The sequence below is a fragment of the Monodelphis domestica genome, chromosome 2, assembly GCF_027887165.1.
Source record: "Monodelphis domestica isolate mMonDom1 chromosome 2, mMonDom1.pri, whole genome shotgun sequence".
Taxonomy (NCBI): Eukaryota; Metazoa; Chordata; class Mammalia; order Didelphimorphia; family Didelphidae; genus Monodelphis; species Monodelphis domestica.
In genome coordinates, this window is record NC_077228.1 from 71,353,305 (window position 1) to 71,381,059 (window position 27,755).

Sequence of the window (27,755 nt, forward strand, 5' to 3'; positions counted from 1 at the left end):
GGATTTTTTCCTTGAAAAACTACCTATTCATTTGCTCTGACAATGTTCTCAATTAGAGAATGATTTTACATCTTATAAATGTGAATTTCTTCTTAACTTATTTTGGAAATGAGGCTCTAATTAGATAATTATATTTTATGCAATGAATTTTTTTGAGTATATGAATATTTTCCCCAGTTACCTATCTTCCTTTGTATTTTAGCCAGATTAGTGTGTTTGACTTTTTTTGCTTTCCTCTTTTCAAAGAAGACATATGAGAAAAGTGTTCTTGACAACAGTGCAGAGATAGTGATGCAAACAAGCTCTGCAATCCTGTCTCTTTCCTTTAACCAGAGGCCAATTATAGGTTTTTTCCTTTCCGCTACTTTAAAATCCCTATTTGCAACCCCAGTACCAATTTAGTTTGTTGTATTTATTATTAATTCCTTCCCTGAATCTACTTTTTTAGTCCCCTATCCCTCACCATTCTCCCTGTTCCATTGTGTCCTTTTATTAAGTATCATATTTATCTTCACCCAATACTGTTGTGTATTTTCAATTCCCCTTTTACAAATCCACAAGAATTGTCTCAGAGATTATTATTTATTTTACTATATCTTGTTTTCTTCCAGAGACATTAACTTCAGTTTTTAATTTTCAAAGAGTACACTGCATGGGAAGGTTTTTGTACTTTTTAAGCTAAGTTGTTAATTCTCCTTCTAGGTGTTTCTTCTATACTAATTTTTTTCTAATTCTAGTAGTGTCACATTTTATTAATAAAATGCTTTTTAACTTTTGCTTAATTTCTTCTAGGAATTTCAGCTGAACTTTAAAACTAAGTTGTATTTTTCTTTAAGGTTTGCTTGGAGATATTTTGGTATTATTCTGTTTTTTCTTGTTTTATGTCCTGGATGTCATTGTCACCATATTATGGTAACATAATAGCTCTTTAAGGTGGGATTCCTCTTTTGTTCACTCATTCTTCCTGTTTTACTTCCTAATTTGGGTTAGTGTCAGGCCATCATATCAGGGCCTTGCTTGGTCCTGTTTTGTATTATCTTTTGCTTTGATTCTTTCTCTCAATGCTGTATTGTTCAAGGGTCTCAGAAGGGGCTCAAGTTGGGGCCCTGCAAGGTTTCAGTGTAACCAAAGCTGTCTGATTTAGGATGAAGTCTGACCTTTGACCTCCTGACTCAGTAGCTCCAGTAGCCACTGCTAGTCTTAGGCAAGCTAAAGGGAGCTGGTAGACTGATAGTTCAGAGGCATAATAGCAGATTCCTTCTAGGTCTAAGTGCCTTATTCTGGTAACTTAATGCCAGGCTTTACACCAAGTTTGGAAAATAAGATTCTAACTCTAAAATTATAGCCATGGTTTTTCTGACTATTGTTCTTACTCCTTGCCTACCACTTTAGCTTAGGTCCACCACAACTTGAAGGTATTTTGCTTTGAGGCTTCCCTTCATCTAGCAACTAGCTCTGGAATTTGGACAGTAGAGCTGCCATTTGGCTCCTATTCCTGCTGCTTGCACACCTTTAGGTGTATTCATGCTTGATGTGAAACCTGTTTTTGGTATAGAGGAAGAAGAGGCTGTTGAGGAGAGAGCCTTAGGTAACATCCATAGCTAGTGGGCATGATCTGGAAGATTAGCAGAGGAGACTAAAAAGGAATAGTCACACAGGTAAAAGTAGAAGTGGTGAGAGCAGTGTCATAAAAACCTAAAGAGAAGAGTGTAATCAGGAAACGAAACTAAAACAAGATAATCAGTGCCCAAGGTTTTAGAGGAAGATATTTCCTAAAGAGTGTCATAAGCAAAAGCAGAGACAATAGCTTCTTAAAAAAACACTAATATGATCTTGGGTTATTAACAGGATACAAGGGATTTCTTTTTATACCCTCTGAGTTAAACTACCTCACAAGTACCAGTTTTGCATGTAATATTTTAGAATTTTAGTTATGTCGACAAGATGTTGGTCAAGTTGGCAAATAACTAGAAGTAATTAAAAAAACAGATTAGGTGAGTAAAATGGAGAAGGCAGTTGACCAAACCTTTGAAACCTTTACACAATTGTCCAGCAATCACAGACATGCTTCCAGACTCAATCTTTGATTACTCCCAATGCCCACTTTCTCCACTCTTGTTTACTGATGAATTCTGCTGCAGTCACATAACTAAGCTGACAAAGGGTGGTTAAAAATTCATGCCATCTTTCAGTCTCAATTTGGCTGTTATTATTACATGCCAATTCTTTTACTCCTTGTTGATTGATACTATCTTCCTGACCATGGAAGTTAGGTCAAAATTTCTCATATCTTCTTTGTGGGTTCATCATTCATATTCTGTCCTCTTCTATGTGACTGTTCTCCAGAGTTCTGGTGTCAGTCCATTTTTCTCTCTTTACCTTTACCTCTTAGTGACTTCCTTAGGGTCAATGCACAGATGACTCTCAATCTGCATATCGAGTCCTCACCTATCTCCTGGGCTCCAGTGCTGCATACCCTCCTCTCTGCTAGACTTCTTCTCTAATCTGGTATTCCAAAGGAGTATCAAACTCATTATGTCCAAGACAGAACTCAATTTCTTTTCCTCTAAAGCTATTTAACCATCTCTCTAACATTGCCATTTCTCTCAAGAGTACCACCCAATCAAGAAAACTGGATCTTTACCTAAAGTTAGAAAGGTTAAAAACTGTTTTTTTCTAAAATTTTCTGACTTTACTAATTAAATGCTTATAAATCTGGTAACAAGCCTCCAGATTAATTTGTATTTATTACACTTCTCACCAAAATGGATTTAATAATTACCTTTTGTACACTTTCAACAAACCTAGTTAGGTAGGTATTATTATTATCCTGCATGAAGCAGCAAGATAGTTAAGCAGCTATAGCACTGGGCCTGGAGTCAGGAAGACCTGAGTATGTATCCAGCCTCAGATACTAACTAGTTAGATAACCTTATCACTTAATCTCTTTCTCCCTCAATTTCCTCAACTGTAAAATGATAACAGCAGTTACCTCTTAGGGTTATTGTGAGATAAAGAGTAGTAGGTATTATAAAAATGCCAAATTCTTCTCCTTCTTATCATTATAATCACTGAGGAAAATGAAGTTGAAGGAGCTTACATGACTAGCTCAGGGTCACACTGCTAGTATCTGAAGCAGGATTTGAGCTCTGGTTTTTCCAGGTTCTCTATTCATTGTGCCACCTGTCAGGTATGGTGGGACTACATCCTGAAAATATGTATCTATATACAGGCAAATATAAAGATACTTATGTGTATATGAACTATCTGTTAAAGATTTTCATAGCGCAGATTGAAGCATACTTGTTTTGCTTTGTTTCTTGCTTTTTATTGATTTTTAGGAAATATTTCTAATATGTTTGTTCTTTTCTAAAACCCAAATCTTGTCTTAAAATTGATACTAAGTCTGGTTCCAAGTATGTAATAGGCAATGGGGATTAAATGACTTGCTCAGGGTCACATAGCTAGGAAGTATCCAAGGCTTGATTTGAACCCAGGATACCCCCTAACCCCCTTTCAGGCCTGGCTCTCTATCCACTGGACTACCTACATTATTGCCTCTGACTAATATGTTTTGCATGATTTCACATGTACGACTGATATAATATTACTGGTTTTGTCAATGGATTGGAGAGGGGTTCAAGTGATGGATATTTTGGAACTTAAAATTTTAAAGGGAAATAATATTGAAAATAGTATTATGACAGACATGAAAGGGAAGGTTTTCACAGCAGCTCTTTATATAACTACAAAAGATTAGGACTATCTTAAGGGTTCTGCATTTGTTATAAGAACAACGGTGTTTGAAACCTGGCTCTGATACTTACTGCCAAGGTGACCTTATTTAACTTAGTTTTTCTGGGTGTCAGTTTCATCATCTGAAAATGAGAGAAATGGACTTGATGACTCTAAGTTTCCTTTCTGGAACTAAATCTGTGATACTGTAAGTAGTGTGAGGGAATACTGTAACGGAATTAAACCGGACAAGGAATATTGAGAGGTCTGTAAGACTTTTATGAAGTATAAGGTAGACACAGAATGGAATATACACAGTGACTGTAGTGATCATATGAAGAAAAGTGAGGATGAAGATGACAAAGAATTCAAATAGAAAAGTGAGGAGACTGGAAAAGGGTTGTGATATGCCATGCTTTTAAGGTAATTTAGAAGTCAATAGTTTCTACAATGACAGAATTAGAGCTAGAAGACTTCTTTATGACCATTTAACCCAATGCCCTCATTTTAATTTCAAATGAATGCTATGAAATATATTTCCAAGATTCATCAAAAACTAAAAAGAGAGTAAGTGTAAGTATTTTCCATCTCATAGAGGAAGCAACCTGTGTAAGCATCATTCTTCTTGCTCTCCTTCTACCTCATGGATTATTGGAAATGTTTTCTTCAAACAGGTGAATTTGAACTATGTGGACTCTCTGGAATGGACAGTTTGCTTGTGATAAGCTAATTGCTATCTAATGCCAGGATGAAAAATGGGTTCAAATAGCTACTGGACTGCAACAAATTCATGATTCAAGTAGCACACAATTGAATAAGAAAAAGCAATGTAATAGAAGTCCTATGTTTAGACTGAGAAGATAGAAGTTTAAATTCTGGGGCTTCTTCTTGGCTACCTGGAGAACTTTGGATAAGATTTCCTGTTTCAGGTTTAAATTTTCTCATCTATAAAATTAAGAGGATATAACTGAATGATTAATTAGTAAGGTCCTTTTCTTATTCTAAATTCTATGAGTTACCTAGGTCTAAAAACATTTCCTCTTTTTATCCATATAATCATATGCTCTATGGAAAGAGAATAGACTTAAGGGAACTGGGTTCAAATATGTTGTAAAGTCCTTTTGTTTCTACCTTGGTAATATTTCTTGTATACGCTCCCTCCTCTCCTTACCCTTGTGCAGGGCCTCAATTCTTCACCCTTGGATCATTATAGTAGCCAAGTAGTTTAGGCCCCTAAGTTATTGGACCCATAGGTAAAGGAATCATAGTACAATGAATAGATCTAAGAACACTAAATAAGTCTGAGTGACCTAGAAATGAACCTAGGACAGTTTTGTGTACAATATTCCTGGAAATCTTAGCAGAAGAGATATCATTCTGAGTATGTTTTCATGTATCTTATGGATACCCTTGAATCCTCCAATCACCACGTAGACTGTTATACATAGATCAATACCATGACAGGATGCATTTTTCTCCTCAAGACTCTATGATTGCCACAACTATTACTATGAGAATATTACCTATAACAATGTGGATGGATATGTTTGGGTAGCAACCCAGATTCCTATAAATATCATTACCTCCCTCAATAAAGTTGCCACTAGTGCCATTTGATTGCCATCAGCCCTCCTTAGTCTATGTTTATTCTTACCCCTAAGGAACCCAACTAGGTGGTCCCCAATTGTCTGACAAGTCTTTCCTCACCCAAGACTTTTTTTCACTCAGATATCAAACTGATCTTATGAAAGCAAAATTCTTACCAGGTCACTCTATTACACTCAATAAACTTTAGTGACTCCTTATGACCTCCAGGATGAAATATAAAATGCAATGTTCATCTTTTTTTTTTTTTTAAACCCCTACCTTCCGTCTTGGAGTCAATACTGTGTATTGGCTCCAAGGCAGAAGAGTGGTAAGGGCTAGGCAATGGGGGTCAAGTGACTTGCCCAGGGTCACACAGCTGGAAAGTGTCTGAGGCCAGATTTGAACCGCAATGTTCATCTTTTAAAATCCTTCATAACCAATATTACTGCCCACTTTTTCTAGTCATCTTGTACTTTACTCTTCCATGAACTCTGACCTCCTTGCTTTTCATTGACTAAGATCCTCCATCTCCTGACATAATCCATTTTTATTAACTATTGCTTCATTCCTGGTATCCGCTCTCTCCCTATTTCTACTTTTTCTATTTCCTGATTTCCTTGAAGCTTAAACTGCAAAGAAGTCTTCCTATTCTTCCATAGAAATGATGTGTTCCCTCTGAGATAAGCATCAGTTTTAATGTCTTCCTTCTACATAATTATCTTCATGTTGTCCCTCCAATGAGCCTAGTCACTCCTTTAAAGAAGGAACTTTTTTTGGCCTCTCTTTGTATCCAAGGGTTTTTAGCATAGTACCTACACAGAGTAGACTCTTATTACATGATTGCTGATATAGGAATACATTAGAATACTTGGTGGCAAAATGAGGATTGTTTCTATTTTTTCTTCACCATAAAGAAAGAAACGATTTCAATGAAACTAGAATACAACTTTTACAATTCTAGAAATGAGAACAATTTGCTGTTCAAAAGAAAAGGCAAACACATCAATGTTATGCTTCAGAAACACTCACAAACAATGAAATATCTAGTCAATGGTGGGAGATTTATTCACGTTGGTCTTAGTCCAAGAAAAGCAGAAATACTTACGCAGAAACAATTTCTTCTCCACTCACAAATTTTGCATAGGAAACTGCTTTTCGATGTCCTTTGAACACCATAATCGGCTGTTTAGTGTTGCGAAGATCATAGTAATGGACACAGTGATCTATAGGAAAAAAAGATGAACACAAATGCAGTGTTTGGGGAAAAACAGAAGCAAAGCAGGTTTTACAAAATGTTATTGATCTTTTATGGCCAAATAGTGTGATAAATTATGCTAAACATAATACTTGAAAAATGCAAGGACTAAAAAATAGATAATTATTTTTGTACCATTTGTAAGAAATGGTATTTTTTTAAAAAGCAGTATCATAAAAAGTATGAAAATAATATAAAGGGAATATGCCTCAAAAGATACTCTATTGCAGTTTGACAGACTGTAAAGGGAGAAAATTGTCTTACTTTTAAAAATTCCGAAATGATTTTAATATCATTTATATTATCACTAATTTTTGAATGAAAAACTATTTCAGTTAAAGATAATATTGTGCTTTCTAGATACCTTCTAGACACTATTTCATTCATTTTTTAAATAATGCCACAACAGTGAGTATGATCAGAATGTACAGATTTTTTCAGCAGCTACATGCTAATTTTCATTCAGAATTAGAAACTCCTAAAGCTTTCTTTTCAATCCAGGAAGGTTAACTAAGAACTTGGTTTCCTCTTAAAAAAACAAAAAAGTTTCTCTTCTGACTTAGAATCAATATTAATTATCATTTCCAAGGCAGAAGAGCAGTAAGGTGCATGCAACTGGGGTCACACAGCTAGGAGTATTTAAGGCAGATTTGATCTCCAGGTCTGGCTCTCTATCCACTGAGCCAGACAGCAGCCTCAATTTCCTTCTGCTATCAATTCTTAGTCACGTTAATTTTGGGAACACCACCTATTAACAGAAAAAAAGCAAAAAAACTCTTTTAATTTGTTTAAGGTAAATGGGAACCTAGAGATGGATTTTAAAAGTTAACTTTGAAAATAGAGGGGAAATTAGGTGGCATAGTGGATAGCATACTAGATCTGGGATTGGGACATACTGGGTTCAAATCTGGGCACAGACACTTCCAAGCTGTGTGACCCTGGGAAAATCACTTAACCACCATTGATAAACTTTTACCACTCTTCTACACAGAAACTGATACATAGTACAGATTCTAATACAGAAGGAAAGGATTTTGAAAAAGAAAGAAAATGTAAGCCCTTCTTTTATGGATAATCTAAAATTTAAAATAAATTTGACTCTTCTTTTCTCTGCTACATTTTCCCTTTCCTCTGACTTACTAAAAAACAATGGCCTCAAAGCTATTAACAATTCCAAATAACTGAAAAAATAATCTTTGTTGTTGAAAAGATTCAAAACATTTGGCAAAAACTAAAGTTAATATACTACAATATGGAATTGCATAAACCTGTGATGGCTAATCTATGGCACGTATGCCAATGATGGAATGCAGAGACCTCACTGTGGATACACACAGGCCACTGGCTAGGCGAGCTGGTGAGCCTTTTTCCAGGCAGAGCTTGGTCCTGGCTTGTCCAATCTGCAGCTTGGCCACAACCCCAAATGCAGGGGTGGGTAAGGAATTGCACATAACCAGGCAGTGGGGCATGGAATGCAATGGGGATTAAGGTATTGGCAGACAGTCTGAGGGGTGGGTAGGGCATGGCATGGGATCCCTAAAAAGTTTCAAAAGGTTCACCAATACTGGTATAAGCAGACTGAATTTTAATAAATATATACCATATTAGATATAAGATAAGAAAAATAATTATAGAGCAATAAAAATGTATGATTCTAAATAGATGCAACAGAAATATGCATAGCATTCAATGTTAAGGATATTTGTTTTTCTATAAATCTTCTTTGGAAAGCCAAATATTTTTTCCTAGATTAGGTTTCTTAGATAATATAAAGTTTATTTAAATTTTATAGGGAGGTTGAGGAACTTTATAAAAGGAAGAGTTTTATGTTAAAGTATGGTTCTAAAATTGAGATGAAAGAACAAATCAAGAAATTTCCAGTCTGGGGAAAAAGAAAGAAATGGGTGTTAGGATTCTCATTAAAGTATAGCCTAAAAAAGGTATAATCTAATGAATTGTGACATATTTTATTTATACCATGGATTTATTAGTTGTTTGATGCTACCTAAGACTTAGATCTACTAGTTGAGCTAGAGCATACCTCAAGTCAAGGATTAAGTCATACAACTCTTCTAGATCCAAGTTTATCCATAAGTAAGATAAGATCTTTATGAATGGACCCTTTTAGCTACCTGTGTTTTATTTTCAATTTAAGTCACTATTCTGTGCATTGGAATGATTTTCTTCCATTTTCCTCTTTTTATTTTTCCTAAAAGCATTATCTGAGACAGCTAGTACATAGTAGATATAGTGCCAGGCCTGGATTTGAGAAGACCTGGGTTAAAATCTGGCCTCAGACACATCTAGCTTTGTGACCCTGGGCAAGTCACTTAATTCCATTTGCCACAAATGAACAAAAATATAGCTTTATCCAGTATCTTCTGAAAGGTAAACAGAAAATATATTATTTTTGTCTCTTGTCAATAACATAAAATGTACCAAAAATGAATACTAGGAAAGATAATGATAAAAGTTATTCTGGTTGAGATTTAAGTGTAATAAAATCTTTCTTAGTCTCTCTGAATAAGGACTATGAATGATCATGTAAAAATTTTAACTGGTAAATGGGTAGAACATATGGAACATATGCTACTGAATTTAGTCAACACATTCCCCAAAAGACATTTATGCAATAAATAACAGAATATATAAAGATATGTAAGAGCCTATTATAATTCTGAAAGCATATAGATGTTTCTTTAAATTTCTAAGTTACGAATATTTTCTTATGTAAATATGATTCTCTCCAAGGAATGAATTACCTTTTAGATCTACGAATATAAGAATTCATGACCAAAAAAAGAAAGATTGCAGAAAACTGATGTTTTTCATTATAGAAAATTTTAAAATTTTTACACAAACAAAAACAATAATATTAAATTAGGAGAATATATAACAGGGGAAAAAAATCTTTGAAGCAAGCTTCCATGATAAAAATCTCATATCCAGGGAATATAAGAAACTGATTTGAAATAAAATTGATGTCAATTAACTGACAAATGGATAAACTGCACTACATAAAATGGAATTTTATTGTGTGGTAATAATAAATGTGCTGAATATAGAGAAGCATGGAAAGATTTACATGAATTTTTTCAGAGTAAAAGTAAGCAGAGCCAAACAAAACAAAACAAAAAAACAACCCATACCAAATGACTTCAATGCAAAAAAAAAATTTTTAGCACCCCCTCTTTTTGTGCTGTCCAAGAATTGGAAACTTAGGGGTTGTCCATCAATTGTATAAAGGCTAAACAACTGTGATTGAATACTACTGTACTATAAGAAATGATAAAGGGGATGGTTTCAGAAAAAAAAATCCTGGGAAGACTAGTATGAACTCATGAAAGTGAAATTAAATGTTAGCTAATCTATCAATGAATCCTTTGCCCAAGACAAATGAATTGTAGGAATGAGTCTTTTAAAATTGCTTTCAAATATTTCAGAACTTTCTGTAAAAAATATTACAAGTCAAAATTGAATTTTTTTCTCTTAAAATTAAATTTAGAGGGAACAGCTATTTGGACTAGTATATTGAAAACTAGACCTACAGTCAGGAGGTTCTAGGTTCAAATCGGGTCTCAGACACTTTCTAGCTGCGTGTCACTGGGCAAATCACTTAATCCCTATTGGATAGCCCCTACCACTTTTCTGCCTTGGAACCAATATTAGTTCCAAGTATTAATCCTAAGGTGGAAGGTATGGATTAAAAAAAAAATGAGAGAAAGAAACAAGAGAGAAAGCACTGATCAATCTAAAGGAAATATTCTAAATTTCTTATAAATGATGTTTTTATTTCTATAGACAAAATATTAAAAGGTAAAAATGAAGATATATAGAGGGGAAAAATATTCTATCAAGTATACTTGAGCTGCTAAAGAAAGCACATAGAATATTATTAAAATTTTGTGTACAAATATAACTCAGATGACAATAGAATATAAAACAGAATATCTATTCAAAATCTTGGGCACAGATTAATGCTGCTTTAAAAGAAATGTCAATGTTTTAAGTGTGATTATTGAGGCATAGTGAAGATAAATATTACTTATATCACTAATTTCAAGGAAAAAATGTGGTCCCTTAAAAACAACAGCACTATAGTATTTGCATTTGTCCATAACCGATTATCATTTGTATTATGTTTCTACTCAGTAAGCAGGCAAATAGAATATTTTATTAACATCTGAGACAGTTGGTTTGATGGTTTTCCCTTTAGTGTAGAAAGTATAAAGTAAAAAACCATTTTTCCAATTCCCTTTCCATTTCATAGAGTCCATGGCTTTAAAAACTGTCTTTCAATTTTTAAAAATATATATTAGATAGATTAATCCTCCCTTTTAAAATCCAGTTATTATATACTTATAGGAATATAATTTTTCCCTTGAGGACTTCATTCAACTGTATCTCAGAAATTTTGAGATATTTAATTATTATATTTTTTCATGTAATTACTGTTTCTGTTTTTTTTTCTTTGACCAACACAATATTTAGGATTTCTCTGTTAAGCCTCAATTTGGATTTTTTTCTGTGATTATTTTTATTGTATTACAGTCTATAACATCTGTGCTTATTACTTCTGCCTTTTCTCATTCATTTGTAATTTATCTATGCCATAATTCATGGTAAATTTTTATAAAACTCTCACAAGGTACTAAGAAATTCATATGTGAAGAATGGTAGGCCAGCAGTACCAGATCATAAACTCTGGTATAAAGTGGTAATCATCAAAACAATTTGGTACTAGCTAAGAAATAGAAGGGTGATCAATGGAATAGATTAGGGATAAATGACCTCAGGATTCTAATGTTTGATAAATCCTAAGATACCAGCTTTGGGATAAGAACTCACTATTTGACAAAAATTGCTGGGAAAATTGGAAAACAGTATGGCAAAAATTAGGTTTATATAAATATAACACTCTATATCAAAATAAGGTCAAAATAGATATACGATTTTAACATAGTGATATTATCAGTAAATTGGAGAAACAAAGAATAGTTTACCTGTTAGATCTATGGAGAAGTGAAGAATTTATGACCAAACAAGAGATAGAGAACTGCTGTAGTCTCTTTGCTAGCATTTTATTTAAGATTTTTGCATCAATATTCATTAAGGAAATTGATCTGTAATTTTCTTTCTGTTTTTGGTCGTTGTGGTTTAGGTATCAATACCATATTTATGTCATAAAAATAATTTGGTAGGACTTCTTCCTTGCTTATTTTGCCAAATAGTTTGTATACTATTGGGATTAAATGTTCTTTAAATTTTTGATAGAATTCAACTGTGAATCTATCTGGCCCTGAGGAGTTCACTGAGGAGATCTCAAGCTCTGCTCTTCCTCAGTCCAACACCTATTTCCACCTTTACCAAGATACAGTTTCATAGAAGAAATGGCTCCCTAAAGCTAAGAATGAATGAGTAATTTCAATGGGCAAAAATTAAGGAATGGTCTATAAGTATGATGTAAAGCCTAAAAAAAGGCATTATAGCAGAATCATAAAGGATAGTTGCTCATCCAGAGGAACATTGGAATCAGTTCATGGAGGGAAATGAGAGGACAGGTAAAACTAATAGAAATCATATAGTGGTGGTTAATATAATAGATCACAGGATTCGTTTAACAGTTTAGAAAATTGAGATCCACAGAAGTTGATATAGATAGGAAGTATACAAGTCAAGATTCCAACCCAATTCCCTTAAGTCTAATCTATTCTCTTTCCACATAGCATATGATTTTATGGATAAAAAGAGGAAACATTTTTAGTCCAGGATAACTCTCATAGGATTTAGAATAAGAAAATGACCTTACTAATCATTTAGTTACATCCTCAATTTTATAGATGAGAAAATTGAAACCTGAAACAGGAAATCTTATCCAAAGTCTTCCAGGTAGCAAGGAGAAACTCTAGAATTTAAACCTTGATCTTCTGGGTTTAAACATAGAACTTTTACTACATTGTGTTTTCTTATTCAGTTGATTGCTTGTTCAATTTAGTTTTCTGAGTTTAGATTATTTAAGTATTCTATTTTCTTTTTTGTTAATCACTCATTCGAAAATATTTTGTAAATTTTTTGTAAATACTCCATTTCACCCAGATTACCAGACTTATTGTTATAAAATTGGGTAAAATGGCTCCTAATGATTGCTTTAATTTCCTCTTCATTATAAGTGAAATCACTCATTTCATTTTTGATACAGGTAATTTGATTCTCTTTTCTTTTTTAAGAGAAAATTAAAAAAATACTCTATTTTTCATAGAACTAACTCCTAGCCTTATTTATTAAACAGTTCATTTACTTTCAATTTTATTAATTTCTCCTTTGAGTTTTATAATTCCCAATTTAGTCTTTAATTGGAGATTGTTAATTTGTTATTTTTTCTAGTTTTCCTTTTTTTAGTTCTACACCTAATTCACTGATCTTATTTTATTCTTTTTTATTGATAAAAGCATTCAGGGATATACATTTTCCTCTGAGTAAAGCTTTGGCTGTATCACATACATTTTGATGTCACTTCCTCGTCATTCTCTTCTAAGAAATCAGGGATTGTTTGTATTTGTTCTTTGACCCACTCAGTTTTAAGAATTAGATTATTTAGTTTCTAATTAATTTTTAATTTGCCTTTCCATGAACACTTATTATAATTGTATTGCATTATGATATGAAAAAATTGCATTCATTATTTCTGCTTTTCTGCATTTGGTTTCAGTTTTTTTTTGTATATGTACCATGTGCTTCTCAAAAGAGGTATATTCCTTTTTATCCCTATAAAATTTTCGGCAGATATCTTTTAAATCTTTCTCATTTATTTCTTGCTTAGATTTGCTAGTTCTCATAGGGAAAGGTTGAGGTTCCCTGATAGTATAGTTTTACTATCTATTTCTTCCGTAAGCTCCTTTAGTTTCTCCTTTAAAAATTTGGATGCTATACCATTTGGTGCACATATTAAGTACTTTTACTTCACTGTCTATATTACCTTTTATCAAGATGTAATTACCATCCTTAGCTCTTTTAATCAGATCTATTTTTGCTTTAGCTTTATTTGAGAGATGATGATTACTACATCTGTTATTTTTCCTCAGTTGAAGCCCAATAGATTTTGCTCAGGCCTCTTACCTTTACTTTGTGTGTCTACCTGCCTCAAGAGTTTTTCTTATAAATTACATAAGATTGGATTCTGGATTTTAATCCACTTGGTTATCTGCTTCCATGTTATGGGTGAGTTTATTTCATTTAGATTCAGTTTTGATTAACATCTATGTATTCCCCTCCACCTTGATTTCCTCTTTTAATATTGCCCTTTCTCCTTTCACTTTTCCCCTCTATATCAGTGTTTTACTTTTAATCCCTCCCTTTTCCTCCTTCCTTATATTACTTCCCTTCCCATCATCACCCTTCTTATTCCCTTCATACTTTTCTATAGGGTCTTTTAATGCCCCCTAACTTCTCCCTCCCTTGTATTACTCCCCTCCTAACCACCCTCTTCCTTATTCCCCTTATACTTCTCTATAGGGTAAAACAGAATTCCCTACCCCCAATGAATCTGATTGTGCTTCCCTCTATGAGTCAATTCTAATAACATTAAGATTTAAGTATTAACTGTCACCACCCTCATCCTCCCCTGCACTGTAATAGTCTCTACTCCCTAGTTGGCCAATTTTGCTTTTTAAACTTTTATTTTTTTTTGTATTACCTTCATTTCTTAAAACCATTTTTCTTTGACCTATTTGATTTCTTGATTCCTAAGTTTTTCCAGTGCTTGTGACAAATTCCTTTTTTTTTTTAAGTTTTGCATGTGGTTGGTTTGATCTCAATGTCCCCTTCTGACTGTGTTCTTTGCTCTTTTATCTCCATAGAAATTTTCTCTTTTTCTATGATTTTTTTGTTGTTGTTTTGTGCTCTTTGATCATTTTCCCAGTCTTTTTTTTTGGCCTGTGGACTGGGAATTCTGAAAGCAGTTGATTCTGTCTTATCTGCTGATAGCAGGGCTCTGTAGAGTGCCAAGGGGTAGTTTTTCAACCCAATACAGACTTGAAAGGGCCAACTGCTATGGGCTTCTAGGCCTTACTGAAGGGTAGTGCCAGGGTCTGGAACTTCAAGGGGTAACTCTGGAGTGTGGGGGGGCTCTGTTATTGGTGTAGTCAGGGTCCCAAGATCCCAAAATTGGCCTATGCCCAGCTTGGAAACTTATGTAGTAGGTGAAGGACTTTTCGGCCAACATTCCTCTATGTACAGTTTTGCTTCTGTTTCCCCTCTTATCCCATGAAAAACCAACCCTCTCTGCCTACCTTTCAAGATGTCTTTAGGAAAAGAGCACCCTCACTCCATCTTCCTGATGGTTTTTGACTCCTGTCATTTTGACGTGCTTTTTAAAAACTGGTTTGGAAGGATTGTCAAAGCAGTTTTAGCTTTCACTGTTACTAAGCCACCATCTTGGCTCCAACACTGCTTTTGCTTATATTTCAGTAAGAATTTTCCAAAATTAAGAGGAGCAATGAAATATCCAGATTAACAATGAGATTTTTATCTGTACTTCAATTGAGCATTATGTGATTTCCTTGTTTATCACTACTTATGATCTAAATATTGTTTTTTGCTTTGTATGACAGCAACTGCAACTCTTTTGGAGAGGGGAAATTCACCTGATACATGATTAAAAATTTTTTTTGAGCTCCCTTTTTAATGTTTTGTTTGTGCTTTTAAAAGTTAAATGTTCATGTTTAGGCTTGCATTCTATGTTCTTGAAACGTTATTTCTTATGAGCAAGGCTTTTTTTTTTACTGAACATGATACTTATTAATTTAGTTGGATTACTTGATTCACATTTAATCACATTTACATTTTCTTCATTTGTTTCTATTATGACTATTCCCCCCATATAATTGCCCTATAACTTTGATCCTATGCCTCTTTAATTAAGTTATAATCTTTAAACACTTTCTACCAGCTCAAGTCCCACAGTCCTGTTTCTCATTTGTTACCTCCTTAAGTTTTAGAGTTTACCATAATTTACTGTTTTTTTTCTTGCTTGCCTTTATCTACTTATTTAACTCTTCTCTACCTTCCCACCCCCAAGTTAAAGCCATTACCCAATTGATGGACATCCCACTAGTTTCCAATTCTTTGCCACCACAAAAATTACTGCTATAAATACTTTTATACAAGTAGGTCTTTCAGGTCCGTATTTCTACTATCACTTTTATTTGACTTCTGCTTTTACTTATATGACTTTACATATAGTTAAAAATAAATATCTTAGTGTTCACAGTTATTTTATTGTTTTTGTTATCTTTGGTTGCTGTATTTACTTACTTTTCTTTTATATCTATTCCCCGGGAAGTTTGAAAAGCAAAAATAATGTTTTCCTTTTAAACATTATATTATGTGGTCACTTTCAAACATTGGAAAAAAAGATCATTTTCTCTCCCCCCTCCTCCCGCCACCCCTCCCATAGCTGACGTGTGATTCCACTGGGTATTACATATGTCCTTGATCCGAACCCATTTCCATGTTGTTGGTATTTGCATTAGGGTGTTCATTTAGTCTCTCCTCAATCATATTCCCTCAACCCCTATAGTCAAGCAGTTGCCTTTTCTCGGTGATTTTACTCCCACAGTTTGTCCTCTGCTTTGTGGATAGTGTTTTTTTCTCATAGATCCCTGCAGATTGTTCAGGGACATTGCATTGACACTAATGGACAAGTCCATTATGTTTGATTGTACCACATTGTATCAGTTTCTGTGTACAATGTTTCCTGGTTCTGCTCCTTTTGCTCTGCATCACTTCCTGGAGGTTGATCCAGTCTCCATAGAATTCCTCCACTTTATTATTCCTTTGAGCACAATAATATTCTATCACCAACACATACCACAATTTGTTTAGCCATTTCCCAATTGAAGGGCATCCCCTCATTTTCCAATTTTTTGCCACCACAAAGAGCGCAGCTATGAATATTTTTGTACATGTCTTTTCCCTTATTATATCTTTGTCAGAAGTTTTTGTAATGAAGATTGTTTCCCAATTTGTTTCTTCCCTTCTAATTTTGGATGCATTAGTTTTATTTGTACAAACACTTTTTAATTTTATATAGTCAAAATTATTTATTTTACATTGTGTGACTCTTTCTAATCTTGCTTGGTTTTAAAGTCTTTCCTTTTCCAAAGATCTGACAAGTATACTCTTCTGTGTTCACCTAATTTGCTTATAGTTTTCTTTATGTTCAAGTTTATCTTGTTCTAGGGTGTGAGGTGTTGATCCAGACCTATTCTCTCCCACACTATCTTCCAATTTTCCCAGCAGTCTTTATCAAATAGTGGATTTCTGTCCCAAAAGCTGGGATCTATGGGTTGTGAATCTTAAAATTTCTGACTCTAACCTTAGAAGATTTGTTTAAGGCTACTCCCCATTTAAACAATGGAGGCACTTGATCAGGAATGTATTGAGAACTTAACCTTACTCCACCATATTTAGGCATACCTTAAGGGGAAGATAAAGTTGCAAAACTCCTTACTGAACAATGGAAAAAGTACTTAACTCATACTTATAGTGAGTCCAAAAGCCCTTATTTTTAAATCTAATACAAAAGGGTGTTAAGTACCTATGAAGGTCAAATTAATCACTAAAAGGTCAGGCAACTTGCAAGGGACAACCTTAGCAAAGAGCTGTGAAATACTCAGAAGTTTTAGTGTACCCAGAGAAGGTGATAACAAAATGTGAATTAAGAATGGTCAGTCCTTTGGAAAAAGTCTACTGTAATTGGTAGATGTGAAATTTAGGGGAGGTGAAATGGGAGAAAATTCTCTGTAAAAGGAGGTCAGAGGTCTCTGGACTGAGTTCAGCTTAGGAAGCTGAATTGGAGGGCTCTTGTTGAATGAACTTAGTTGAGCTCAGGAGCTGAACTGGAGGGTCTATCTGAACACTAGAGTTTTGCTTGGAAATATCTTGTGGTGAGTGATTTAAGACTGAGTTTGTTTTTCTCTTAAAGAGAAAGGCTCAGGTCATTGGCCTAGGCCCTAGCCTTTTTTTTTCCTATTATTTCCTCTTACTCTATCTCTTTCCTTTTCTTTAATTCCTTCATTTATGTTAATTAAAATCTCCATAAAACCCAGCTGACTTGGGTATTTCACATTTGGGATTTTTTCCCATGGCGACCACTTATTTTTAATTTAAAATCAAGACACTAAAAATTATCTTTACAGTTTTGGCAATTCACAGTCTCGAAACCCATATTTTCAGTCACAGTTTATGGCAACCACTCTTTTGTCTGTAACAGGGTTTGTCATAGACTGTCTCGCTGAGGTCACTTACCCCAAGTCTATTCCACTGATCTTCCTTTCTGTCTCTTAGCCAGTACAAAATTGTTCTGATGACCACTGCTTTATAATATAGTTTGAGATCTGGGACTGCAAGGCCACCTTCCTTTGTATTTTTTTTCATTATTTCCCTGGATATCCTTGATCCTTTGTTTTTCCAAATGAACTTTGTTAAGGTTTTTTTCTAATTCAGTAAAAAAGATTTTTGGAAGTTCAATGGATATGGCAACTAAATAGATAAATAAGTTTGGATAGGATTGTCATTTTTATTATATTAGCTCATCCTACCCATGAGCAGTTAATGTTTTTCTAATTGCTCAAGTCTAGTTTTAGTTGTTTGGAGAGTGTTTTGAAGTTGTGTTCATATAGTTCCTGTGTTTTGTCTCAGCAGATACATTCCTAAGTATTTTATATTGTCTAAGGTGATTTTGAATGGGATTTCTCTTTCTAATTCTTGCTGCTGAGATGTGTTAGAGATATATGGAAATGCTGATTGCTTATGTGGGTTTATTTTGTATCCTGCTACTTTGCTAAAGTTGATTATTTCCACTAGCTTTTTAGTTTATTCTCTAGAATTATTTAAGTAGACCATCATATCATCTGCAAAGAGTGTGACAGCTTGGTCTCCTCATTGCCAATTTTAATACCTTCAATTTCTTTTTCTTCTCTAATCTTGCTACTCCTAGTGTTTCTAGTACAATGTTTCACTCCTGATCTTACTGGAAATGCATCTAGTTTATTGCCATTGCAGATGATGTTCGCTGATAGTTTTAGATATATATTGTTTATTATTTTTAGGAAAGACCCTTCTATTCCTATGCTTTCTAGTGTTTTTAATAGGAATGAGTGGCAAATTTTTTTCTTTAGGCCTAATTTTCTTCCAAGGAACATTTCAAAAGCCTTTTTTATTGCATGGACATTTTTTTTAAACTAATGGTTAGATTCTACTTTGAAAGATAGGATACCTTGGATTGCATCCTAGAGTCCCTTTGCTCTTAGAAACACATTATTTCATTCCCTCAAAAGGTTCCAGGTAGGTGCCAATAGTATTCTCTTATTTTAATTTCCTTTCCTTTATATTTGAAAGTCCCCAGTAGCAGGATTTGCTTACAACAGAATTGTTTGATTTAACTACTATGTGTTGTGGAATTTGCAGAATAAAGCTTTTCTAATGAAGGTGGTCTGTAGTTTCTTTTGATTAAAATTTTGTTTTCTGTGTTCAGACCTGTAGAGCTCAGCAGAGAGAAGCATTATCCTTAAACTATACATACATACATACATACATACATACATACATACACACACAGTCTTCAAGATCAATATGCTTTGCTTATACTACAGGGCATGATTTCTTTTAATATAATTTTTATCAGCTTCTCATAGATTATCCTTCTTATGTTTATTTGCATTTCAATACTAGTCCTGTTTTTTCTTTGGTGAAAACTGTCACGTTTTATTTGAAATTTTCTGTTCTGCCAGTTATTTCTGCTGGTCATATATTCGGCTCTCACAATTTGTTTTCAGTTCCATTCTCCCTTAGGAATCCACAGGGTCCTCATGCTCATGAGATATTGATGTTCCTTTAACTTACAATACTTTTTTTTATAAAAAGCTAGATATTTTACCTGATATTGAGGCCATCTTCCCTTTTGTATCAGTATTTTCCCTGGTTTATCTGTTTATACTAAAAGTCTTCATTTGAGTTTTACTCTTCTTGAGAGTTTGGGTAATTTCAGTGTTTTTTTTTTTTGGGGGGGGGGAGGTGGCTACATATCACTCACAGAACTCTTCCTCTAGGTACTGTAATTTCTCTGGGGGTTAGACCTCAAAATCAACTCAGTCTCTACCCACACAAAGCAATTCATAGATCACTGGCCCGAGATTTTCCCCCAAATTACTTCTGGAAGAGCGGAGCTACTCACAACTGGATGCTGACCACTACCTGTCAGGTTTAGAGGATCGCCACACAGTCAAGCATGCATATCTTGCTCTACTTACACCTATTACTCAATTCTTTGACTAAGCTCTGCTGTAGCAGAGTTCTACTATCCTGTTGGCCAAATCTAAATAAACTTCAACTTTTAGTTTCCCAATACTGTTGCAGGGAAAGAGGAAAACATGAGTAGGACTAAATTCTGTTAGTGTATGTAGAGTGAGAGTGGGACACTGAGTGAGACTGTATGGGGCAACTGAGTAAACTGTTGTTTGTTCAAAGAATTGTTATTCTGTAAGGATTCTGGATGTCCTAGAGGCATCTTGGTGAAAATGTGTTCCCCTCTGGGTCTCCACATGCCCCTCCCCTCTGGCCATCAGCCAGATGTGGGCAATTCCTCCCTCTTTTGTCTGGGGGTAATATAGAGGCTCACAGGCAGTTTGAAGGTGCAGTTTGGGCATGTGATCTCTAAAAGCTTCACCAACACTGTTCTAGAAGATGAAAATAGCTGAAATTGCTTCATAACATGCATATAAATTCCTTTTTGGATAGATTTGAGAGGTGATGAAGATATGTTTAATCTTTGATCTTGTTTGTCACATGATTCTGAAGTCAGTTTTTAAAAAGCTAGTCACTACTATGTATATTTGGGTATATAAAGAACTGTGGTTAAATGCTTTAGATTCTCTCTTCCTTTTTTAATCTTGGCTGCATTGGGTTTGTACAAAGTCTCTTAAATTTCATACACTTTAAATTTTCCTTTTAATCATTTCCCAATTAATGGGCATTACCTTAATTTCCAATTCTTTGATATCACATAAAAAGCTGCTAAAATGGCATATAGATGTGATAGAATACTACTGTATAGTAAGAAATGATGAACAAGTTAATTTTTTAAAAACACAGAAAAACCTAAATGAAAATATGAAGAGTAAAATGAGCAGAACCAAGAGGACATTATATATGGTAACAGAAATACTGTTTAAAGAACAACTATCAATGTCTACTTCCCAGGTTGGGAAGCAAGGGGGTAACTGACAGGTGCTTTCTCTAGTGCAGGAATGGGAGGAAAGGAGAAAGGGAGAGGGAGATAAATAGGAAATATAATGAGCACACAAACTTAAACAGAAAAAAATTATCTATTTTACAACCTGTAGTAATCTCCCTTTATTCTTTGGTAATGAAGTCTCCCCTTATCCATAAGTCTGATGAGTTAAAATATTCCATGGTTCCTTAATATGATATGACACCCATTTTGCCTTTATTTCAGTACAGAGTGAGATATTGGTCTGTATCTAGTTTTGGCCAAACTGCTGTATAGTTTTTCTGGTAACTTTTGTCAAATAATGAGATCTTGTCTAAAAATCTTAGATTTGGGGGTTTCTAAAACACTATATTGATAGGCCATTTACTATTGTGTCCTGTGTATCCAATCTATTCCACTGATCCACCATTTATTTTTAGTCAGTATTAGATCATTTTGATGTTTATTGCTTTAATTGTTTAAGAAATGGTACTCCTAAGACATCTTCCATCATATTTTTTTATTTCATTGTTTAGATATAAAAAACATTTCCCCAAGTATTGGTTTGACCGCATCTCTGGCATTTTGTTATTCTATTCAATAAAATTATTTGTTTCTATGATTTTTTCTTTGACCCACTTACTCTTTATGATAAACATGTTAGGTTTCAAATTAACTTTTAATCTGTTTTGATAGCCTTTCATTTATTGAATGTAATTTCAATTGCATTGTGGTATAAAAAATATTCATTTAAAATATTTGCTTTTCTGTATTTGGTAGTGAGGTTTTAATGCCCTAACACATAAAAAATGTTTGTCCATATATCATTTACTATTGACATTATATGCTACTACTTAGTTTTACTATTTCCTCCTGTAATTCATGTAACACTTTCTTTAAGAATTTGCATGATGCGTTATTTGATGCATATATGTATACTATTTATATTACTTCATTGTCTTGTGAACTTTTTAACAAAATGTAATTTCTCTGCTAACCTCTTTGATTAGGTCTATTTTTTCTTTCATTTTAATATGATTGCTACCCCTGCTTTTTTCCAATGAAAGATAATTCTGTTTTGTAGGGTAGGTTGTTCTTTGTTATAATCCTAATTCCTCTGTTCTCCAGAATATCAAATGTCAAGCCTTCAGATAATTTAAGAAAGAAGCTTTAAGATCTTATATGATGCTGCCTATGACTCCACAATATTTGAATTATTCTTTTTCCTCTTTGTTTTTAACATTTTCTCCTTGACTTCTGAGCTTTGGAATTAGGCTATAGTATTCCTGGGATTTTTCAGTTCACCATCACTTTCAGAAGGTGATCATTGGACATTTAAATTTTCGATTTTACCCTTTGGTTCTAGAATATCAGGAAATTTTCCTTGATAATTTCTTAATATATGATGTCTAGACTTTTAAAAAGAGTCTTGTCTTTTCCTCCAATAATTTCTTTTTTCCCCTTTTTTAAATCCTCATCTTCCATCTGTAAAAATTAAATAAAAGCATTATATTTTTAGAGGTTTATTAAAGATTATTAGAATTAAGAAATAAAGAAAATACAAAATAAGAAAGCATGTGTCTAGGAGGGCTGAAAAGCCCATTCATAGCCACTTACTCTACATCTTGAGAGATGTATGTGCTTAGAAGCGGAAGCAGAGGGCCCAAGTAGGCAGTATAGTCAGTTTCAATACAATTTTTGTTCTCCACCCAGGTGGGAATTCAGGTGATATTATAGGGAATTCTGGGAACTGCCAAGGATTTCTGGGGATTGAAGTCTGGGGTTCAAATCTCCATTTTTACACATCATAGAAACAAGACTGTGTATTGTAACCAAAGCAGAAAAATAGTAAGGCGTAGGCAATGTGGATTAAGTGACTTGCCCATGGTCACACAGCTAGTAAGTGTCTGAAAACAGATCTGAACACAGGATCTTCCATTTATAGGACTCATTCCCATTCCACTGAGCCAACTAACTGTTCTTGCTCCAATCATTCTTAAAATCATCTATCCTCAATATGTTTTCCAGGATGGTTCTTTTTCTGATGAGGTGTTTCATATTTTCCTTAATTTGTCCAATTCTAATTTTTAGGTAATTGTTTTCTTCAGTCAGTTTTTATGTCTCTTTTCTCATTTGGGCAATTCTATTTCTTAAAAGTTTTTGTTTTGTTTTATTTTGTTTTTACCAGTGAATTTTTGTACCCTTTTTTCCATTTAACCAATTCTGCTTTTAAAGACATTCTTCAGTGAATTTTTGTGCCTTTTTTATACTTTGACATTCTTTTTTTTAAAAGATTTTTATTTTCTTCAATATTTTTTGTGTCTCTTTTAGTAAGCTGGTGCTTTTAATAATTCTCTTGCATTGCTTTCATTTTTTTCTCCAATTATTCCTCTTCCTCTGTTATTTGATTTTTATAGTTCCTCCAGAAATTATTTTTGGGGCCTAGGTCAAATTCATATTTTTCTTCAAAGGTTTGTCCAGAAATATTTGTCTTTGGTGTCTTCTGAGTTTGTCTACATCTATCTAGCTCTCTATAGTCAAGGATTTTTTATGTTGTTTCCTGTGGACTTTTCACTTTCTATTAAAGTTGGATGCTGCTCCTAGGGCACTGTCCTAAGCTCCAGGCTTTGCTATTTTTAGAGCTGGTTCTATAGGTATGTAGATTTTTGGTGCTTCTAAGGTGATGTTCTAAAGAGGGGTGTGGTCACTGCTTTCCCAGCCTGTGCTCTGATTTTTACCCAGCTAGCTACCTTGTTCCTCTGTAGCAACCAGTGCTAGCATTCCTCCTGGCCATGGGACTATGACTAGATCCTCTGCAAAGCCATACTTGCTCATCCATAGGCTAAGAGCTTCTAAAACTACCACTACCTCTGCCAATGCAAACAGCACCCCCAAGGCACAGCCTGTATTTCCTGTGCTACACCATTAGGGCCTACCATGACTGTTTTCTGCCAAAAGTGTGTTAGATTTGAGACCAGTGTTCTCTACTCCACCACTTTTCCACATCAGAAATATAACCTGGACTCTGTGCTGAAAGTGGTAATTTTCCTTTCGGCCCTGGGACTGGGATTGGAATTGAGGTTGGGAAATGCAGTAGGTTCTTGAATCCAGCACCATCAAAAAGCAGGTGGACTACAGTTATTCCATCTGTCCCTAAAGGGCAAGACCAGGTGCTATGAGTAAAAGTTGAAAGGAAATGTTATTTCATCTAAACTGGATTCTTGATAGTAAGTGACAATCTTGGTTGCCCAATTCTTGATTTTCTCTTTCATACTCAAGAAAGTGACTATTCAAATTTTATTTTATATTAGCTTGTCCCAAAGAAACTTCTCTTTTTCCTTCTTCCTTTTAGCTAAGATCCTCACTTAATACTATACTGAAAAAAAAAAATCCCTAGACATTTTATCCTAAGCTATCTTTTTCCACTACCCCATATCTGAGTTTGAAACCTTGCTCTGTAACTTATCACCTTGATACCCAGGGAAGGTACCCTTCTCTGGAATTTGTTTTTGTTATCAGAAAAATGCTATGGTTAAACTGTATCACTAAGGATTTTTATATCTCCAGATAGTCTCCTGAAGATTATAAATTCTATAATCTAATGATCCAAATTAAAGTATTTTGAATGTCTTTATTAGTTACTTACTTGGTTGATTATCAAATTACTCAAGGGGATATGAAAAATATGCAGAGCATCAAGAATACACTGCCAGGATCTTCAAGAGCAATTAAATAAATAAGACATATATTTAAAAATTAGAATCATGATGGTTGGACACCATGATGTATACTTTTTAACTATGTAAAATAAGTTTGTAGATATCTCCAGTATAGAATCTATCAGTATTTTAAATGGGACTCAAAATTAATGAGGCATATGTTTTGTTTCTATTTCTTACCCATCTTCCTACCACACAACCCACCCAAAACAGTACAAAAACTATAGGTATCCATGACTACTCACCTGCACAGCCAAAAGCCAAATGGTACCTAGAAGAAGGGCTGAATTTGACACAACACACATTAGCCTTTGCCTCAATACTCGCCACTGAATTGTCCAAATTGGTAGACCACAGTTTCACTATGGGCAGAAAAAATACAAAAGAGAGGAGGGAAAGGCAGATTAATACATTTAGTAATGCTTTTACAATCTGGAAAATCTGATTACTGTTATTAATATATTCTTTTGGGAACTGAAAATAGTTTATAAAATATGACCATATGCTTTCAAATTGAATGAATGCAAAAAATAATATGTTTGAACAAAAGTACATTTTAGTTTTATTGTCAGAATCAAAAGAGTTGAACAATCAGTGGATATTAAAAGGTAGCATCTGCTATCTACAGATGAGATTGAATTGAAAGAACAAGATGCTAGGAACATTTCTTTTTATATTACTTAATTTAAAATCCCATAGATTTTTCAACTTTTTTACAGAAAGCTGCACAAATAATTTTAGCATGCTTAAAACTATGTGGTTGAGATTTATTTATCCCCAGTTTAAAACAAATAATCTATTCTTTTGAAAGAGTTAATCTTAAAATTTTATGGCCTACAAAAACCAAAAATATTAGAGCACAAGAAGAATAGCCAATCCAGGATGAAATGATAACTAGGTGGCTCAGTGAATAGAAAACCAGGCTTGCAAATGGGAGGTTCTAGGTTCAAATCTGGCCTACTAGCTATGTGACTGTGGGCAAATCACTTGACCTCCAAATACCTAGCCCTTACCACATTTCTGACTAGGAACCAATAACTCAGTATTGATTCTAAGACAGAAGATAAGAGTTTATAAAAAGAAATCATAAGGCTAAGATCAAAGAGTGATGAAAGTGAGGGTGAAAGAGAATGTGTAAGAAGAGTAAACTAATGAATTCAACAGGTCAGGCAAAATAGTCAGTGCTTCTATTCAAAAACAAATAAACAAAAAACCCACCTCTTTTTCTTTGATAGCTAGTCTCAATCATCTAAAAAATCATCCTGAGGAGTTTATCTTGCTTGCTTTTATAGGCTACATACTTTCTCTGATAAAGCTTTACAATACAAATTAGGTCCTGAATTCTGGTTTTGTTAGTAAATATGACACACTTAATGAAAGAGGTATGAAAAGTTTCTAAGATAAGGGATTTGTTTAGTCACTGAGTAAAAGCAAAGCTAATTAACCCAAACAATTATCAAATCCATAACTATTTTTCTGTATATTTCGATTTTAACAGCTGGGTTTCTTAACTAGGAATCAGCAATCGTTGAAAGCTAGTAACAGAGATAAAATGATAACTGCAATGTAATATAATTTCCTTTATATTCCTACGGACTTTATTTTAAGCAATCAAAAACATAACTTCCATAGTCTAACAAAGGAATCTTTAAAACCCTTTTCTAAACAAAGAAGTTAAACCACTGCATCAACAAGATATAAATTATTCAATTAAATTCAAGTTATTTATGAAGTATTTACTATATACAGATAACAAAGATTAAAAAGTTCAGATAAGACACTTGGCCCACCTTCATAGACTTTATAATCTAATTGGAGTAAATCATCTCCACAAGTGATTATATTATAAAATATCCCCTCATAAGAACATAAAAGAGGTTCAAAATCATAAATTAAACATAGAAAGTAAGGAGGAAGAAAATTATGGAATATGTATCAGGAATGACCAAAAAGTCTACTCTGGACATCTAAATAAATAAATAAACAAACAAACAAACAAATAAATAAATGAATGAATATATAGGAGAAGTTATATGTGTCTAAGACAAAAATACTGAACAGATAGAAGACAGAGGAATGAATCAACAAATCCTTAAGGTTTTAATGGTAACATTGAGGAAGATTTCTGTGGGACAAAATATAAAGACTGGGACAGGTGAAATGCTGATGAGACATTAAATATAGATGTTCTGAAAGGGAGAATGAAATGAAGTGAAATGAGAATGGTGTTCATGATGAGAGCGAAGCTTTAGACACAAGACTAGGTATCGCCAAGTACAGCAGATTAACAAAAAGGAATAAATTGCTTGAGAAACCCAAAATCATGTAATTGCATATTTCAAAAACTTACTATCAAGTAAGCAATTAATGTTTGTGGAATTCTACTGAAATAATTCTGATTAATACCCTACATATACTTTTAAATGTTATCTACTTTTTTCTTAAGAGCTCCTGTATTCTTCTATTTAAAACATTTAACTGACTGGTCATATTTTGCAAAAAAGATATGACTTCTCAATTCATATTTTTAAGACCATAGGGGAGACCCATTTCCAATATATGATAAAAACTCTTTCATTTTTTGCTACCTTTTGCTGTTAAGAACCCTCATTTAACATCACCCTAACATTCTCTCCCCCCCCCACACACACACACATTTGTTTGAACTATCGATGGAATTACTGTTGGCAATAATTTGGTCTTTCAAAATTCAAATTATAGTATGTAACAGTAACTTTAGATGTATTTCTTCATATAAAGCTAGGAATTCCTTCCTATAGTCCATGTGCTTGATATCATCTATTAAATACTCCTTTGTTAAGAAAAAATTGGGTGATCATTTGATGGGTATCACTATATCTGGTATTCTGGTGGCCACTTCCAAAAGATTTGGCACACATTATAGCTAAAGCACATAAGAAACATTAGTCAAACTGTTCAACTAGCTTATAATATCCTGTTCTTTTTAATCAACCACAGGATGACAGCTTTTTTTAACATGCAAATACATGCTTATAATATTTGGAAGATAATGCACAGCATGAATGGAGAACAAGATAATGAAAAGTTTGATTGTTTATATAGAGACTTACAACATTTAATTGCATAAGAAAGTCATGAACCTGATAAGAATTAAAAAGTAAAATAGAATCTATTAAAAGCAATTTAAGTCTCTATATTATAAAATTTT

General features: G+C 33.8%; 1 protein-coding gene across 4 annotated transcripts in view; it reads right to left on the reverse strand.

Moving 5' to 3' along the window:
• COP1 (COP1 E3 ubiquitin ligase) overlaps positions 1–27,755 on the reverse strand; it is a 329,094-nt gene that overhangs the window by 80,523 nt on the left and 220,816 nt on the right. For all 4 annotated transcript variants that reach the window (XM_007480833.3, XM_007480832.3, XM_056815582.1 and 1 more), the window contains 2 exons: positions 24,811–24,927; positions 6,428–6,545 (listed from right to left, as the gene is read on the reverse strand). In XM_007480833.3, the coding sequence (XP_007480895.2) occupies positions 6,428–6,545; positions 24,811–24,927 (235 nt within the window). The remainder of the gene's footprint in view (positions 1–6,427; positions 6,546–24,810; positions 24,928–27,755) is intronic.